This window comes from Bactrocera latifrons, unplaced genomic scaffold, assembly GCF_001853355.1.
Source record: "Bactrocera latifrons isolate USDA-ARS-PBARC rearing strain unplaced genomic scaffold, ASM185335v1 scaffold_139, whole genome shotgun sequence".
Classification (NCBI taxonomy): domain Eukaryota; kingdom Metazoa; phylum Arthropoda; class Insecta; order Diptera; family Tephritidae; genus Bactrocera; species Bactrocera latifrons.
The window spans coordinates 625,105-644,017 of record NW_017534841.1 but is presented as its reverse complement, the minus strand read 5'-3'; the positions used below and the strand labels follow the sequence as shown (position 1 = coordinate 644,017).

Genomic DNA, 18,913 nt, shown 5'->3' with positions numbered 1-18,913 from the left:
ATTATTTTTTTTTATTTTCTTTTTTTTTTAATTAGTAACACCAAAAACACCAAATGCAGCAGTTTTATTAGCATGTCTGTAAAAATTTTTTCTATAAAAAAATTGTATTAAATCTACTTTAAAATGCTTAAAATGTTCGCTAGAATTGTTTACCTTTTCTTTTGAAACTGCAAATTTATTATATTCATGCAAAAATTGGTTTACTAAATTTTAGGAAATACGCTATGAAAAATAATGTTTCAAAAATATAACATTTTTGAAATTTTTCAAAATTTTACTATTTTTGAAAAAAAAATTTTGGAGTAAATTTAAAACCAATTTCAGTCAAATGTTCATGACATACTTATAAAAAATATTTATTTTGGTAATTTAAATTTCTATAATAAATTTCAGCACTTGAAAATAGCATACTCTCAATTCGACAATACGAAATGTTTCAGGAGTTATTGTTGTTGGTGTATGTTGGGGAAATAAGAAGGTAGTTGTTGCTATTTCTATTTATAAATGATAGGTTTGTACAAAAGTAGTTCATAAATTATACGAAAAAGTAAAAAAAAAAAAAAAATTATGCTGCCATACTTATAAAACAAATTTTTTTGAAAATATTTTTTTTTTATTCTTTTATCTAAAAGCTGCCTGCAAAATAAACTTAAATATGCAGACAGATAACGCAACTCAAGAAACGTTTGGAAACTATAACGAAATAGCAAAATTTAAGCATAAAATCACGAATAATGTTGTGTAAAATATGGAATTAGAAAAAAAAATCATGGTACTTTATTCTAACTTTTTTGCTCGTTTAAACAAAATTTGTTTATTATTGTTGTGGGTTTTTTTTTATTATTTTTGTAATCATGTTAACTCTATATCAAAATAAACCTATAAATATTGTACTATTATTTACTGCGTGCGCTTTGGTGGATTTGTTTGTTATTTACAGCAGCAACAGGATCCCAGGTGTCTCATAGCGTATTAATGGATATGTCCAATGCGGTGGTGTTCCATATCAAATATTATATGATATCTTTTATTTAAATATATTTACAATAAATTATATACTCAGGTAACTGTATGAAATATGTATATATATATATACATATATATATATATATTTTTTTTTTGTCAGCGTGTACATAAATGGATCCCAGAAAGGTGTTCATAGCGAAGCAATCGTCTCCGAGCCCCTTTTTATAATACAACAAAATCTGTATACAAAATTCGCGCTTAATTTTAATATTTTAAATAAGCTTGTGATTATTTTCGGTTTGATTTACATATATGTATATTACAAATTGCCATCTCAATAGTCAATCAGTCAGAATCAGTGAAGTTGTGTATAAATAACAATGTGAGTAAGTTTGTGAAATATCCTATATGTAAAAGAAAACTAATTTAATATTTTTTCTTAATATACGACTACGCATGTTAAAAATATTAAGTTTGAAATTAAAACCAAAAATAGTGAAATATCGTCTTTAAATCCTATTGCCTTTGACAACTGGGCAACTGTTTAACGCTACCTATATGAAATATTATTAGTAATCCGTTTTGATAGAAAATCATAGACATTTGAGTGTTCTTAACAAATACACTTGTTTTTGTAAGAGTTTACATTTAAGCAATTCATCCGCTCGCTTGGATATTATTCTTTTCTGCTTTTTTTTTTTTTTTTTTTTTTTTTTTTTTTTTTTTTTTTTTTTTTTTTTTTTTTTGGTATGCTTATATTTCTTCATACAAAGAGCTTCGAGATTTTTATTAATTTCATTAGCTAGTTTGTTTTTAAACGATCGCGAACCATTGTAAAAGTAATCCTTTACATTTTAATGCCCACCTAGTAAATGAATTTGGTAGTTTTTGAACAATATGTCTGTGACACCGGAACATTTTATTTTACTTACTGCAATAACTAACTGATTGGTATGATTTTAGTAGTGAATATATCGGATGTTTAACTATTTTCGTGCGGTTTGCGAAGAGTTGGCGTAACTTGATTATTATTTCTTGTTTAATATTCCACGCTGGAAAGCTATTAGGATTTATCGTCCTTTTTTAACAACAACAAAATTTTTAATGAAATATGTCCCAAATGGGCAAAAAAGAAGATTAGGAACTAAGAGCATTAGTCGATAAATATTGTTGCCAAACAAAAGACGAGATCGCTGCATCGACCATTAAGTCTAACGGTAATTATCTCGAAAGTATTCGAAAAAATATTTTTACGCTGGAAGACAAACAATTTACTCCGAATCATCAGAAATGTTATTTGCACAATTGAACAATGTATAAGGCTAGAACTGATGCTATGGAAAATAATAAATACTGCTCTGCTGCGTTCCTTTATGCCTGCAAGCACTGGACAAAGTCTGGCATTTAGGCATATTATTAAAATTATAGGAAAACTCCCAATTCCTTATGACGTTCACAATCGGACGTTCTGTGTTAGATGCCAGGAAGCTGGGTCTTAGTAAACTGCAGATGCAATGGAATGTTCTAGAACCGTGACTTACTAAATGGAACATTGATATCAGCACCGAAAAGTCCGTACAAGTAGTACATACAATATATACCATCAATCACAAATAATGACTTCAAGTGGCTTTATAAGGTCATTATAACTGATAAGAGGCGCACTTGGAAAGATCACGTTAAAATAAAAAGAACTCAGCAATTATTAGAGTTGGTCCTTAGACGAAGATTCCGCCTCAGTCTGAATAATAAGTTACTAACTTATAGGGTTATACTTAGGCCGATCTGGACGTATGGCACTCAAATCTGGGACAGTGTAGCGAATTTAAATTTAAAATAATAAACTTTTCAAAATAAAGTTCTGCGCACCATAGCCCCACTATGTGGGAAACGATATCCTGGTAGAATACAGGATTTAAAGTTATTTATTGTGAGGGAAACAATAGAGAATTTGGCAGACGTCAACTCTTCCTTTATTTAATATCGTTTTTTGTTTTATTTATTTAATTAGTGTCATACTACCGTAATACATCCTCATTGTGTTTTCATGAAATTTAGTTATTGTTCTGTTTTGAAATTAAGGAGATTCTAATACATCGAAATTTATAAAAAAAAATAAACTCTGTATTTTCAATAGTGATAGAAGAAAGGAAGATCTGCCGCTTTTATAAAATACGTTCGTTCAAATTATTTCCGTAAAACTTAGGACCATTTTTCATATTACTTTCTCGGTCTATCAGCTCAGTTCTGATATTATCTCTTATAAACATTATTTCATAATTATTGATTAAATCTTTTAAAAGTGTGTAAATTTTATACATTGTGAGCAAATTAGTTTACAAAATTCAAAACGGTTTGCTTTCATTATAACCTCTTAATTGCAAGTGTACCTACGTAAAAATAAAATTTCTCTATGTAAATACCTCAAAATTATAGTGGTGACAACTTGACAGTGCACAGTTATATTCGTAAGTGTCACTATAATGATTATTTAATTTGTAAAAACCAGTTTTTTGTATGTATGTACAAATGTTAGTATATTTCCTAACTATGAAAGCTAACTAAGTATGAGTAGATGGTGGAATTTTGTAGTTGAAACGGTGTGGAAGCAAATGTGATATGTTGTTGCTTTTGCCTTTGCTATACAAAGCTCAACATTAAAGGAGGTGAAGAAGAAAAATTACGCTAATTACGTATGTAAGTGTGTATTCACCTGCGATTACAGCGCTCAATGGTTGTTTTCCTATATTTGGCGCTTTCTGATTTTTACCTTTCGGATGTACGACATTTGTCTGCTTGCCTACAAGATACACATACACATATACGATTAAAGGTATCACATGAAAGTAAGTCAGACTAAAACTACACATATGCAATTAGGTACGTAAATCTTTACGTATACGTTACGAGTAGGTATAAATACTTATGCGCCGACACTTTGGGGGTACACTTAATTGCCCTGAGTGATGTCATTTGCACTTTAACTAAGTTCCCGTTGATAGAGATGGCGAAAAAAAGATACATATGCAGGGGGGAAAAAAAAAACAAAAACGAAAGAAGAAGAAAAAGCGTTTTGCACTTGAAACTTAGGTAATCGACTGCAACGCTGCTTGAAGCCATTTTGTTTTTGCTAAGCTACTTTTTGCCGGCGTTTTCCGGTTGTTGCTGTTTTAGCTACTTTTTATTCAGGCATTTGTATACATATGTATTGATATTTGTGTGTGTGTGTTTGTTTGTCTGTCTGTCTGTCTGTTGTTTTTGTGTTTTTTGCATTTCATTTTTATTGGTTTTTTGTTTGGTGTTAGTGTGTGCCTAATAGTTAGACGCTTAACGTTGGCTTGTGGTCACATAACACCAACTTAATGTCATGTTAATGCGCTGCTTAAAATACAAAGACTTTTACTTAATTAATCTACTTAAAGTGATTGCTAGGCAGGCGCAATTCCAATTGTGTATTCTCAGTCAATTGTGAGTGTTAATAATTTAGAGGCCCTTTGTTGACACCTAAGCACTATGGGAAAATATGGATATATATGAGTGTTGATAGTGGAACTGGAAATATTTTTTGAATATAGGCTAACAATAAAGATTTATTTTTTTGAATATACTTCTAAATAATACTTAAATATGGTGCTGCAGTAGAATAAATTGGATCCTAAAGCTTTCGAAAATATATTACATAGCTAAAAACCATTAGGAAAGTATTTGTTGATTACCGTACAGTAGGACACACTTGAATTATTGCAGTAAAGTCCTCTGTGCTGTCAAACATTTTCCAAACATTAATCTTTATACCATATGATCAAATTGGATCCGGAGTGAGCGCGCGCATTGCGAAGTTTTTGGTCCGAATAGAATTTCGACTAAATAATTGTTTAAAATAGTGCCCTCGGGTTTTTGGAGCACACCCGTCACACTTTATCACGAATAGAAGTATTTGAGTGACTCAAGGCTTTCAGTGAAGGTCGCGAAGTCATCGAAAACTTGCTTAATGGTGTGGTACATCTCCACCTCGATAACATCGAAAAAGTTAAAGAAACAAAATCGTCATTTTTGTATCAAAGAGGTAGCAAACGATCTCAACATCTTTTATGGATCAAATTAACACATTTTGGTTGGAATCGTATCAGAATGCCTTTATCTTTGCAGAAATGATATCGTGTTGTGGTCGTCAAATAGATGATTGACTGAGTTGAGGAGCTTGCATTCAAAAAATTGGAACTCATTGTGGACACTGAAGACAATCCCAGCCAAAGCTTATAACAAATTTGTAAAAAATTGATTTCAGCGTTGGCATGCTTGCATTGCCCTTTGAAGCTTATTTTGAAATCAATAATATCGGCCCGGTCCAATTTGATCAGATATCATAAAGAGATATCTTTTCTTATACGGTTAGGATTAAAAAAGGTCATCCGAAAGCTGAAGACTCTGTGATTAGTTATCGTAGAAAATATTTAATTCAGACGTAGAAAGTATCTCATATGGTCGGAAGGTTTCCTAATAAAACACGTGTCTGAACACTTGGCTCTCCTCACATACTTTGAATTCATACTGGATCACTTGGATCATGGAGTTAGAGGAGAGGAGCAGTGAGCTTTTTTTTCAGATGGGTCAAAGCTTGGGGGTAAGGTTCGTGGAGACTCTCAAGGGCAATCTATCAACTCCAGCTTCAGATTTCCTGATTAATACAGAGTTTTCAATGCTAGGTTGCAGCCATTAGCAATAGCAGAAAACTTACTACTCCGGAGTACAGCCTTTTTCAGAGAAATTTGACCATCCACTCAGATAGCCAAGAGGCGATACTAGCCTTTACGAGTTCAATAACAGTGTGTGTTCAAGGAGAGCCTAACCTCGCTATCAATAGCATCGAGTGTCTTTGAGATAAGACTGGTAAGGGTGCCAAGCCAAATAAGAATTGTAGGAAATAGTAACGCTGACGAGCTAGCAAGAAAAAGCACCCTAAAATCTCTATCGGTAGCGGGAGCGGGTCGGTGTTCCTATATCCTCTTGTGTTCTACTACTATATAGCGAGGCTTCGCGAAAGCTTGGCCAGCGCTGGGCCACCAATGGTACATGCGCTGTCGCAAAAGCCTTTTGGTAAAAGATCGAACGCAAGAAATCTAGTGATATCTTAGCCCTCAGTAAGCCTCTCGCTCTTTGTGGGGCATTTAACAGGCTGTTGACATGTTGGTGTTTATGCTGCAAGGTTACCAGACACTATCTACAGCAGCTTTATGGGAAAAGACGAGATGGGAACAACTCAACACTTCTTTCTTGATTGTCCCGTGTTTGGTTGCGCATACTTTCAGATATCCCACCGAATATGGGGGGAATGGAAATTAAACGCCTGAGCAAATTTACATTGGCTACTAAGCGTTTTGCTACTTTATTAGTTCGAAAACTAGAATTCTTCTTTTCTATGGCTTCTCAATATACAGCAGTCCACGTGCGATATTTCTAGATTAGCCATCGAAACTAGGAAATAAGTAGACGAATAGTTGTTCTATTGATATTATATATTCCTTGTCCACAATTAAATAAATTTTTGATATGAAAAGTGTGTACAAATTAGGACAATGTTCTCTCTAGGAAAATTGCTGCTGTTAATTCAAGGCATATCTTCTCTTTTAATGGACTTAAAATAGTATATGTAAGTCTGGGGGTCATTGTTATTAAAAATCGTTAAAAAAAAGTTTTGAATGTTATTTTATGAAACTCTTAGAGCGGGAATAAGTATGTCATATAATGTCACCTACCAGATTGCAGAGATCTTCTAACATTTAAAAGGTTTGAAGATCTAGACAAAACGACGTAAAGAAAAAGGCGGTTTGACTACAGACCTTTACATGTCACAAAAGTATTTTCGAATATGGCTGCTGCTAAAAGTGTTGGTCACATTAAAGCGATAATAAATATGAAATTGTTGTAGCTAAATAATACATTTTTCTAAGAATTTCTTATTTAAAACTTATTGCTATTTAAACTATTTAGAATTTACTTTAGAAAAATTTTACTGTGCACATGATATTTTCATTGTATATGTATATATTACCTATATGTGTATTGCATATGTCTAATCATACTAATTATTAAAAGTTATCTTCGATTCGTTATGCCTTGAATAGTAGTGTTTCAGAATCAATAGTATAAGTGGGTGGTGCAAACCTCGTTCTCCAATCGAAAGAACTGGTATAAGCTTTATAAACTGGTATAATTCAATATTTCGATGCAGAACAATGAAATAGAAGACTTCAATGAAGCATCCACATTCCCTCCATTCAACTTTGCCGGTGCTTTCGCTTTTGTTCCATAAGGGAGCAGAGCTTTATACAAGAGGGTGGCGAATCGAAGATACTTATAGGTACTAATTCTAAAATACTAAGAACTTATCATTAAGTGGGGATTACGTATTTGCATATAATATTGGTACAAGTTTATAAATACGTTTTGTGTATGCATATACTTTTTTAACTTTTTATTTATTTTTTATAAAATGTGTTCTCTATTTAAACTACTTAATCGTTCATTTTAAGCTACAACTAATTATTTTGAAAATTTCTATCATCAGAGATTTATTTAAATATTTACATAATAGTAAGTTTTTTATTGAAATTTCGCTGCAACTTAATTTCTGTGTTAGAAAAAATATCTTTGTGAACATGTAAAATTTGTGAAAATATGAAATTAATAAAAATATTGAGAAAAATGCATGCCGAATGCCAATTTTTATTTTTAATTTTTGGTTAAAAATAGTTTTTATTTCAGAAAAAATGGAACAAAATGGTTAAGTATATGGAATTTGGAAAAGCGAGCTGCTATAAGGCCAACCAGAAATTGAAGTAAGTGTGTGTGAAAATAGATAGGAAAAGCGCACGAACTTAGGAGTAATGTAAGTAAGCAAATTATTGTAAGCAATATACCACAAGGCAGCTACAACTACAATTTGTAGACTTAACTAAACAAATATTATAATTTTTTGATTTTTTTTTGTGTGAATGAATTTTAAGTTATTATTTTTAGTTTTATTTCTAATAACAACAAATACCTATATGTTTACGTTACAATACAAAAACAATTTCGTAAATTTATGCTTTGTTGTAAATATATTTGTAATTTTTAAAAATGTTAGTGACATATGTATATGGTACAGTAGTACAAATAAGTATTTTATGCTATGAAAATGTACGATAATAAAGTATGGGCATGACGTCGTAGCATAAGTATGTTGTTGAAAGCATAATTAAATTTTTTTCAAAATAAAAAAAAAAATTGTTTTGCTAATGAATATTTTTTTTTGTGTATGTAAAATTTTTTTTCACATAAATATATAGTATTTATGCGAATATTTATATATAGTAGATATATAGTTATTTACGCACCTGTATCCACAATGACATCAATGAGATCCATCGATTTGGCGAAGGCATCTTTCAAATTGATATGATGAAATGACACAATACTGCCCTCACGTTTGGCCCGATCTAGCGCTTCGCGCCGCTTGAGCGCCTTCTCGCGTCGCATCTGATTCTTATAAAATTCAGCAAAATTGTTAACGATGATGGGAATAGGCAAAGCGATTACCAGAACACCGCATATGCAACACACAGTACCAATAACCTTTCCCAGTGCAGTAGTGGGATAGATGTCCCCGTAGCCAACAGTTGTCATTGTAATACCCGCCCACCAAAATGTTTCCGGTATTGAAACGAATTTTGTATCCTTTTCATCCTTTTCGGCAAAATATGCCAGCGAAGAAAATATGAGAACGCCCATTGCCAGGAACAGCATTAGTAGACCGAGTTCCTTATATGAATTACGTAGCGTAAAGCCTAACGACTGCAGGCCCGTTGAGTGACGGGCCAGCTTAAGGATTCGCAGGATGCGCATGATGCGAAATACTTGCACCACCCGGCGCACATCCTGGAACTGGTCCGTTGCATTCTTATTCGTCTCCAATAAGAATAGGGAAACAAAATATGGGAGTATTGCCAATAGATCGATTATATTAAGGCCACCCTTAAAGAATTTCCATTTATCCGGTGACGCGCTAAACCTAAGTATATATTCTAAGGTGAACCACGATATGCAAACGGCTTCAACCATAGCCAATTGCGGATTATCAGATGGTGTACCATTCTCACTGTGTTGTAGTTGTGGTAGGGTGTTCAACGTCAGGGCTATGGTAGACAGGACTATAAATAGTATGGATATCACTGCGATAACCTGTTGAGAAGAACATTCAATTCGATTCAATTCATACGCTTGTTTCTTTCATTTTCATTTTCATTTTTTTGTTTTGGTTTTTGAGTTTTTTGGTTTTAGCATAAACTTCGTTACAAAAAAAATTTTTTATGTTTTTGCTTTGAAAATCGCATTATGTTTTTGTTGTATTTTTTGTACTTATGCACCAAAACGTTATGGGAGTTACTTTGCTTTTGCTTATTACTTAAGATTGCTCTAACAAAAATTATATTTAAATATACTAAATTATAAGCTTAACGAAGTACGAAGTAAGGTAGACAGCTTTAAAGGGCTTAAAAGTTTGAGAAATTTTAAAAGTAAAAAGCGGTAGTGTCTCAGTAGTTGAATATTCGGAGAGTTTATGCTCGCCTCCTCACATGTAAGAGCAGAAATTTACAAAACTCGTGACTCTTTGTTGTTTCTGTCCAAAACTTAGAAAAACTTTTATAGCTTTGTTGTTTCTGTCTGAAACTTAGATAAAGAAAAGCTTTTTAGGCAGAAAGCTTTGGCAAGCTTAAAAGTTTAAAACTCGTGCAGCTTTTTGTTTCTGTCAGAAACGTAGAAAAACAAAGCTTTTAAAGCTGGAAACTTTAGGGAGCTTAAAAGCTTAAGAGCCAAGAGAGAGTTTCAGTTTTAAAAAAAATATGCTCCTTTTTTCAATAAGAAATTTAAAAGCTTATTAGGAAGAAGTTTCAGTGAGAGTGATATAAAATATTGTTTTACTCTTTTTCTGTCTATGAAACACAGAAAAACAAAGCGTTTTTGAAAGAAAGCTTCAAGGAGCTTAAAAACATTTGATGTAAAAATAATGTTTTGCTTTTAAGTAAATCGTTAAAGTTTGTTCTCTGCCTTTGCAACACAGAAAAACAAAGCTGTTACGGGAGAAAGTTTCAACAAGCTTAAAAGCTTTCGGTGTGAAATATTCTTTCACTTTTCTTTTAAAATAATGAAAGCTTCTTTTCCGTCTACAAAACCGAGAAGGCAAAGCTTTTTTTTGGCAAAAAGCTTCAACAACTTTAAAAGCTTTCGGTGTGAAATCATTATTTCGCACCATAAAGGTGTTAAGGGTAAAAGAGGGTAATTGGAGAACTCAGTCAAGGCGCTGAAAATTGTTGTTGGTTACTTTGTTGCAAGTCACACACACAAAAACGCAAGCACTTTGTGCTTGTCTGCATCAAACCAGTTCCAAAGAATTAATTTCTGCTTATTTGCTTTCTAATATTTATATACAGAAATAAGTATGTCTTTATACATTTTGAAGTAACGCAATAGAAAATGTGAATTGTGATGGAAGTATGTTGAATTGCGCTAAGAACTAGTCGTTGGGAGTAAGGGATGTGTCAAAAGACAAGGTGCAAGAGGTTGGGAGGACTTTGACGAGACTGTACAGAGGTCTAATAAGCTATATCATACTTTAGTCATATTTGTAGATAAAAATATGTATTATCATAAATTAAAAATAAAATAATATCTACGAGTACAGCCGTTTAGTTATTAAATACTTTTTTGATTCTTTATTTGATTTTCTGGCGAATTATGTATACGAAATAACAGAGCCTTGACTTCCGAATGGAAAATTTGTCTTTAGTGTTAACACTACTGGACATATTTACTTGGATCAGGGGGTGGGGAAGACACGAAACACACGAGCTTTGTACTAATATGTAATCTTTCTAATGGTTGTGAGACAAAGACAGAAAACATACGAATAAGTAAATACTAAACTAAAATTGACTAACAATTTAAAATAAATATTTTTAATTAGAGTTAGTTTAAGGAAAAAAATAAAATAATTAATTTTCCTAATGGTCAAAAATAAGAAATAATAAAATATTGACGTGACAAATTCACACAATACAACAAAAGACACAAAACATATACCGTTACAAATTTGCAAGTTTTCAGGTGGACATAAGAAACAGATAACAGAAAGTATAGAAGGGTTAAACACAGTTTGCTTGTACGCAATTGGTGGTGGTTAAAACATTTATATTACAAAAAAAAAAAAAAGTATTTATAATTAAATGAAAGTATCAAAATATTTATCATATTTACATAATAATAGCTTACACAAATACAAAAATAAAGAAATAATTATTTAGAAAAATTATTAATTATTTTGAAAATTCGTTAGGCTAATTTGAACTTGCTACTGCAGCTAGTTGGTTTACTTATTTATTTTTATTGATAGCATAGTTTTAGGGGCGCATATTTCTATTGGAATGCGATCGCAGCACTAACTACTTATTCATCTAGCTAGCGGTACTATAGAGTGGGTTTGTGAGGCGCATTGCACACTACGGCTATGAAACTATGTTGTTGTTGGTTGGCGTGGTGCCAATGAGAAATAAAAAAAAAAATTTATGCCGAACTTTGCGCCTTTTGTGGTTAAGTGAGTTTTTAGAGACTTTTTATTCGAGTTGAATTTTTAAAGTATATTATCTAAGGATTGTTTACCGAAGGTAAAATTTGAGAGAGCTTTCTTTAAACTCTTTCAGAGACAATTGAAATCCCAATTACAATCATATAATATATGATAACAAACACCAATCAAAGCTGAATTTTTACTTTCGAAACTTTCTTTAAAACGCGTTTTCGAACCAAAGCCTAAAAAAGTCTTCATCAAGGTAATACTTAAGAGAGCTTTCATATAACTGTTTTAAAAACGATTAATAGTCTTATTATATTAGATGATAATAAACGCCATTAAAAGCTTTAATCGGAACTAATTCTGAAAAGTGTTTTCAAATCCAAATTTAACGAAACGAAGTGTTTTGAAACCAAAGTTTTTCCAAGAATGCTTAATATTATTAATATTTTTGATAAAGCCGAAAGCTATCATCGGAATTATTTTTTAAAGGCTTTTTCGAACCAAAGCTTAAAAGTTTTTACCAAGGTAAAACTTAAGAAAGCTTTCAAAAAGCTCTCTAAGAGATGGTTAAGATCCAAATTATATTAGAAGAAAGCAAACGCAAATTAATGCTTTTAGCGGTATAATTTTTCTGAAAAGTGTTTTCAAAACCAAAATTTAAGGAAACGAAGTGTTTTGAAATAAAAGTTTTTCCAGCAATGCTTAATATTTTTATTATATTAGGCTAAAAAAAGTTAATAAAAGCTTTAATCGGTATTATATATTTCTGAAAAAGTGTTTGAAAACCAAATTTTTGCTATTGTTATTATTTTAAATATAGAAGAAGCAAATGAAAGCTTCATCATAACTACACAACTATTTTTAAAACAGTTTTCAATCCCAAACTTATTAAAACTTCACCAATAATATGTGTTTTTATATTAATAATTTATTATAAAAATTAAATTATTAAAAAAATTTGCGCTAATGAAAAAATATTATTTTTAATTTTTTTTATTATCAGCTGGGCTAAGTACTTTAAATTTCGCTTCCGAAAGTTTGCTAAAGCTCGCTCGCATAAATCTACCATTTATTGACTAAGAAAAATACTTAAGGGAGTTTCCGAAACATTTGGCTATGTTAATAGAGATAATGGTAAAGTGAGCTTTCATCTTAAAAAACTTTTGTAGAAGTGGATTTCGGTTTATTTTAAAATTTTAATAAAGCAGTATTTTTTTAAAAGTGGGTGCTAATATAATAGCATAATATATTTTATACTTTATACAGGGACTGTAAATAATTTCGATTTCGATTATGAAAGCTCGCGAAAGTTCGAAGGCATAAATTCATGAAAACTGCTAAGGCAAACGTTTGGGTAAAATGTTTTGTTAAAGATGCTTCGTGAACATCTAAAGCTATAGAGTTAAAGCTTTTTAATCACAATTAAGCTTTCACAACAATAATTTAATCTTTTTTTAAATTTGTTTCGATTTTAAATATAATAAATAATCGCTTATTAATTTTTTTCTAAATTTTTAATAAGTTTTTATAATATTTATTATTTTTTATTAATAATAATAAATTTTCTAAATTTCGAGAGTAAAAGTTCACTTTTAACTTTACCAAAGACGCAAAGCTCGCACTAGTAAAACTAAATATTTAAAATCACTACTTAAAACTACATTTTACCAAGCTAATCACACACGGCTAAAGTGAGTAAGGACGTACACAATACTAACAATCGGGTCTGCAGTCGATTTTTGTTTCTAAGTTGAGTAGAAAAATTACTATTTTGCTTGAGAAAATAGGATAAAATATTATAAAATGCCCACAATTTCGGCAGTTATTTTGCAAATTTTTGCTTATTTGGCAAAACACTTGTTTGTACTGTTTTTGTTCTGTATTGTTTGACAAAAAAAGAAATTATATATTTTTTGAAAACATATTGACACTATAAAAACGTAAGAATAAGAGCAACGCAAATGTGGCGCCTAAAATCCAAGTTCGAATTTTTTTCGAGTTATTTGAAGGAAAATCAAAATTTAATTTACTAAAAAAAATGTACGAATTTCGCAAAATATGTGGCATTTGCAATCATATGTATATTTTTCCTCATAACTAACACAATATGGATGTAAAATTTTTACAAACTCTAAGCGCTCGCAACCAATTCGAACAATTACAACTACAAACAATGCAAGTAAACTTGTTCGAAATATTTTATAATACTATGAAAAACGGCAAATATTCAATTAATGAACTTTTGGAACCAGTAAATAAACGGTTAGCATTAAAAAGCGTCCAAAAATGCTTCGAAAAATAACAAAATATTTTTTCTGTTAAACCAAAAATACAAAAAAGAAAAATTAAAAACGAATACTGCCTGAAATTAGCACAGCAAAGTTAACGGTAAACTTTAGTACTGAACGCGCTCAAACGTTTTACATGAGGCTTATGTATATTAGCAACAATTGCAAAAACAAAAAAAAAAACCTTTATATCACAACAACTGTATTGGGATGGTACTGTAGCTGGTCGGGTGGGGGTACTGAAATATTGTAATACGAATATGCACATCGCGACGCAGCGCCACTACGAGCCATGAGCGTGTGCACCCATAGCTCACTACTTGCAATTTGTCTTGCGCTGACACGCTGTGCACTTTTGTACCTACATACTAGTATATATGGTATAATAGTTATAGTTAATATTCGATTCACTTTCACAGCTCACATGCCACAGCATATCGATTGTTGTTGCTGTTGGTGCCTGACACATATTGCCCTTCGATGTGACACATTTCTCTTTGGCTTTGTTGCAGGAGCAAAGCTTAGCAATTGTTTTCGATTTCTCTTTACTTGTGTTGTTGTAATTATGGTAATTAATTTGAGTGGGATTGCCAAAATCAGGCATTAAATAACAATTCTCGCTTCTTATGTAGTTAGTAGTTAGGCGTTTAACAAGAGAAATATGATATATAGTTATATACGAGTATAGAATTGAGTTATGTAATATTGTATTTTGTATTTGTATTTTGTATATGTGAATATGTCCACATCTACCATGGCGAACACTGTACGCAACAACGCATTAATAATCTTTTTCAATGTTGACGGTGACAATTTTTGATTTAGATTTGGTAAATGCATACAATAAAATTAAAATTTAGGTGTCAACTGGGCTAGAGAATTTTTTTTTTTGTGGTTTTACTAAAAGAACACATTGCAAATTGGCAGGAGAGGGTCTATAAACTATAGGTATACACATACATACACAAGCATGTTTGCCTTCAAAGTGTAAGAGAGCTCGTAAATAACTAGAAAATTATAAAAAGAGGTGGAGGGGGTAAATTGGTAAATTTACTAGATGAGTTAAAGCATACAGGGCTCAATAATACATTGATCGTGGGAAACTACGACTTGAATTTAGCTTTTGGTTCCAATCACAGCATTCTTTGTGGTGTAGCAATAAAGTAAATTTATAGTGGAGAAAAACTTGCAGGACGCTAATTTTACGGGGAATATCGAAAGTTTTAAGATTTTCATACAATTAAGAGGTACTAAAGAAATTTATTAAGTAAGGTATCATTAAATTAATTGAAATTCTTATTAAATTTCACTTTTGTACGTAAGAGCTTTGAGGATAGAATAAAAATTCAAAATCGCAAACTGGGGAGGAAATGTATTTGTTATATCATTCTACGAAAATAATATTGAAAAGTGCTTCTGAAGCCGTTAAATGGGATTCTGAGTTCGTAGCGTTATATACAGATGTCTTCAAATGAATGAAAATTTTTTCTGTAAACAAAAATTATTCCTAAAATTAACAGTATTTATTTCCTTTGTATGAGTACTGTTTCATGCCTATATTCCGGAGCGAAAAATATACAATTTTAGTTTCTTACGATTCATATTTGCTGTATATTGATGGTTCGAGCTTGTGACGGTACTTAAAGTAATTTGTTAAAGCCTTTTGCTATATATGTTTCTCGGTTTTCACCTAATTAGACTAGCCTTAAAAACAGAGAATAGAGAATTTTGTTGACCCTAAGGGGTTAGATGGGTTCACTGGCTTCAAAAAATTGCTGCCTTTTATTGTTATTCTACAACAGCTCTGGAATATTTTCTGAACTTTTCAAGTTAATCCGGTTGTGCGAACGAGGCTAGCTAGGCTAAGTGCACCATCTTTAACCGAGTTTTTCTTGAAACTGTGTTTTTGAAGAACTACTCAACCGATCTTAATGGAATTTCACACAGGTCTTTGAGATATAATTTTTAAGGATTTATTTGACAAAATTATGTCGCGATATTTTCACCGAAATTTTTATTTTCTTGTAAAATGTCTGCCAAAAATCCAAATTACAATTATTTTTTCTTCGTCTAAGTACAAAAGTAAGAGTTAAAAAATCCTAATGCAATAAAACTTATGTAACCGCCATTTTTCAAAATAAATTCCATGCTTTCTCGACACGGACCTCGGACTGGTGGTTGAGGCGTTCTGTCATCTGTGTATGTAGGGGTGACACGATGCAGCAATCGTTGATGACTAAAACGCTGACAGACCTTAGAATACGTTCCCCTTTCGTCATCATTAAGTAGGTGAGGTAGGTATAGGTTGAGATGATTCCGCCTTTGTGCTAGTCAGCTGTGAATGCACTGAGTGCGTCAAACCTCGCTTTGGCCTCGTAACAACCATGGGACCATATAAGGCGACTGCTTGTACGAGAAGTGGGTAGCGGCTCTGAGTGGGAACTCTTAAAAACCTTAATATAAACGAAAACAAAAACTCAAACAAGGACGAGGGAAAGGGAAAGGGAGAAGGTTGGTTGAAACCGACATCTCTGAGGTGGGTTGCTATTACAAAAGGCGACGAAACTGTCCCCCGCAAAACGTAAGGACAAAACCGGGTGAATAGTGGGAGTCGGTACGAAGGTAGGGTTGAATCACCAGTACTGGTTGAGGAATGATTTCTAAGTTCAGTCCCAGCGGATAATAAGAACCCTATGAAGAAGCATGTGACGGCAGCTAAAAGGCCGAAATCAGACAAGATGTAAATGATTTCTCTAATACCACAGATAGCTTCAGTAATCTGTATCTCGTATAAGTGTTGTATAAGAGTGATCTGAAAACGCTATATAGCATTATAAGCATAAGAAAACTTCGCAGATAGAGTTTGGTTTTTACTCGACTCAGTATTGTTTGAGCATGAGTTAAAGATGGACACCAGAAAATACGCCACATTTTACAGCAATTATTCGTTACAAGTTCTGATGCGGAACTATGAGTTAAGCTCCATTTTACTTTTATCGATTCGTATCGGTAATTTTGAAGTTAGAGATGCAACAAAAGGAAGACCAATTGTCGAAAAAATCGATCAAATAATGCAGATCGTAGAGTTCGACCGTCAAGTAGGTGCAGTTTAATATATGTAAAATATTAAATCATAATTTTGATATAAGGCCGGAAACGGGTTAGCAGAAATAACCCGTGGGCAGAATTTCCATCTGTAAATCGGTACTAAATCGCAACAAAATCGATCTATTTCTGAAGCTAATGATTGCAGGTGATGAAAAATTGGTTACTTACTACAAACGAAAACGGTCGTTAGCCAAGGGCCGGCCAAGACAGGATTGACAGCTTCATGGGTTTGAAATCTGTTTGGAGAGATTGGAAGGCAATTTGTCTACTATGAGCTAGAGAGGGATAGTAATTTGCCTACAAGAGAAGCTTGTGAAGCGGATAACTACATTCGAGACGAGAGTTTGGAATAGCAGTATGAATTCTTTTTCAAAATATTTGACCTAAATCTGGTCATTCTATGATAAATAAAATGCAAAAATAATGAACTTTATATAGAGTTTACGTTCATCCGGTACGTTGAATGCTTAAAATAAACACCTTCAAATCGGTTAAAAAATATTACTTTACTTGAATAGGGTTTGGAAGTCCGAGAGCTGAGAGCGAATGGTAAGGGAGACAATTAATTGAATGTAGCATTATTTAAAGCTACTGACAACAATATGATATTATTTGTACCTGAATTTTTTAAAATATTTATCAATAATTTTCTCGGGTGAAGAAAATTTTTTTGAAATATTTAGCAATATTTTTCTTTGGTAACTGAATTCGTACACATTTGTATTACTTCGTTGACAAAGAATTACAAAATGATGAGTTCTGCTCTCTATCCTCTTCGTACGTACGATTTTCAGGTCATATAAATGTTAGTGGCGCGAATAGTTTCGAGAGTTCTTTCATGTTTGACACACGCCTTATCTATTACTTATTGGATGTAAGACCATTTTTAGAGAAAAGTTTCTAAAATATTGTATTTTCTTCAATGATACTGCTTTTGATTTTAACAAGTTGGAGGATTGAAGTCCTATCATCTCACATTTTGGGTATTTATTCTAATATATACTTTCTTAAAAGTAATTAAGGCAAAATATCCAATTGATTCAATTCTTTAAAAGGTCAGCTATATCTAAACTAACTCGCTTACCTAGCCATAAAATATTTCACCGTGTTATTGAAACTTGAATTGAAATATTTTTCTATAAGATAATTTTGCGACGTTATTAGAATCTGACTATATACAAATTTTGACAATCTAGACTAAAAAAATTTCAGCACCCAGAAGTTTATTTGTTTTAAACCACTACTTAGCACTGCCGTTATGTGTCACGTGTGTATGTGTAACATTCCAACATGCTGCAGAGTTCATATTAAGCATAACTAATTTCGAAGAACTCAACTCAAAAAACATGCAAAGAATCTTTTCAATATTTCTATGGCAAATCGAAACTAAGAAAAAATACTTTTTGCAAAAAGTTGTAAAAAACACTAGAGCACATACATGTATATACTACATACTTATATATACATCGAAGCAATGCATTTATACGCTTATTTACAAAACTAATTTATTTACATTTATATTTAGACAATTATGTATATAGTGATAGCTACTAAACTAAAATTTAATAAATAATTTTTACATACATAAAAATACACATAATAAATAAATACCAACAAATATAAATTACGTAAAAGAATCGGAAATAATTTGTTTAAAATAAATACTTAAGCCTGATTTCACAATATTTACATAAATCTTGCAATAATTTTTACATACATACAACTACACAATAAGAGTATTGTTGTTTTTTTTTTGGGTATATTACCGGGAAGCAAGCTCAAATAAAAGAAAGTAGGGTAAAAATAACTCCATTCCATGTCAGAACAAAAATGAGTACAAAGACGCACACACTTTTCTCGAGCGTTTCGACTTATCAAATTTCAATATTTCGAATATAACTTTACTTTAGTTGAACTTTTCCAATGTAAAACAAAATTC

The 18,913-nt window shown here is 31.8% G+C and overlaps 1 protein-coding gene across 2 annotated transcripts in view; it reads right to left on the bottom strand.

Moving 5' to 3' along the window:
- LOC108965332 (potassium voltage-gated channel protein Shab) overlaps positions 1 to 18,913 on the bottom strand; it is a 204,972-nt gene that overhangs the window by 52,889 nt on the left and 133,170 nt on the right. For both annotated transcript variants that reach the window (XM_018927670.1, XM_018927672.1), the window contains one exon: positions 8,346 to 9,189. In XM_018927670.1, the coding sequence (XP_018783215.1) occupies positions 8,346 to 9,189 (844 nt within the window). The remainder of the gene's footprint in view (positions 1 to 8,345; positions 9,190 to 18,913) is intronic.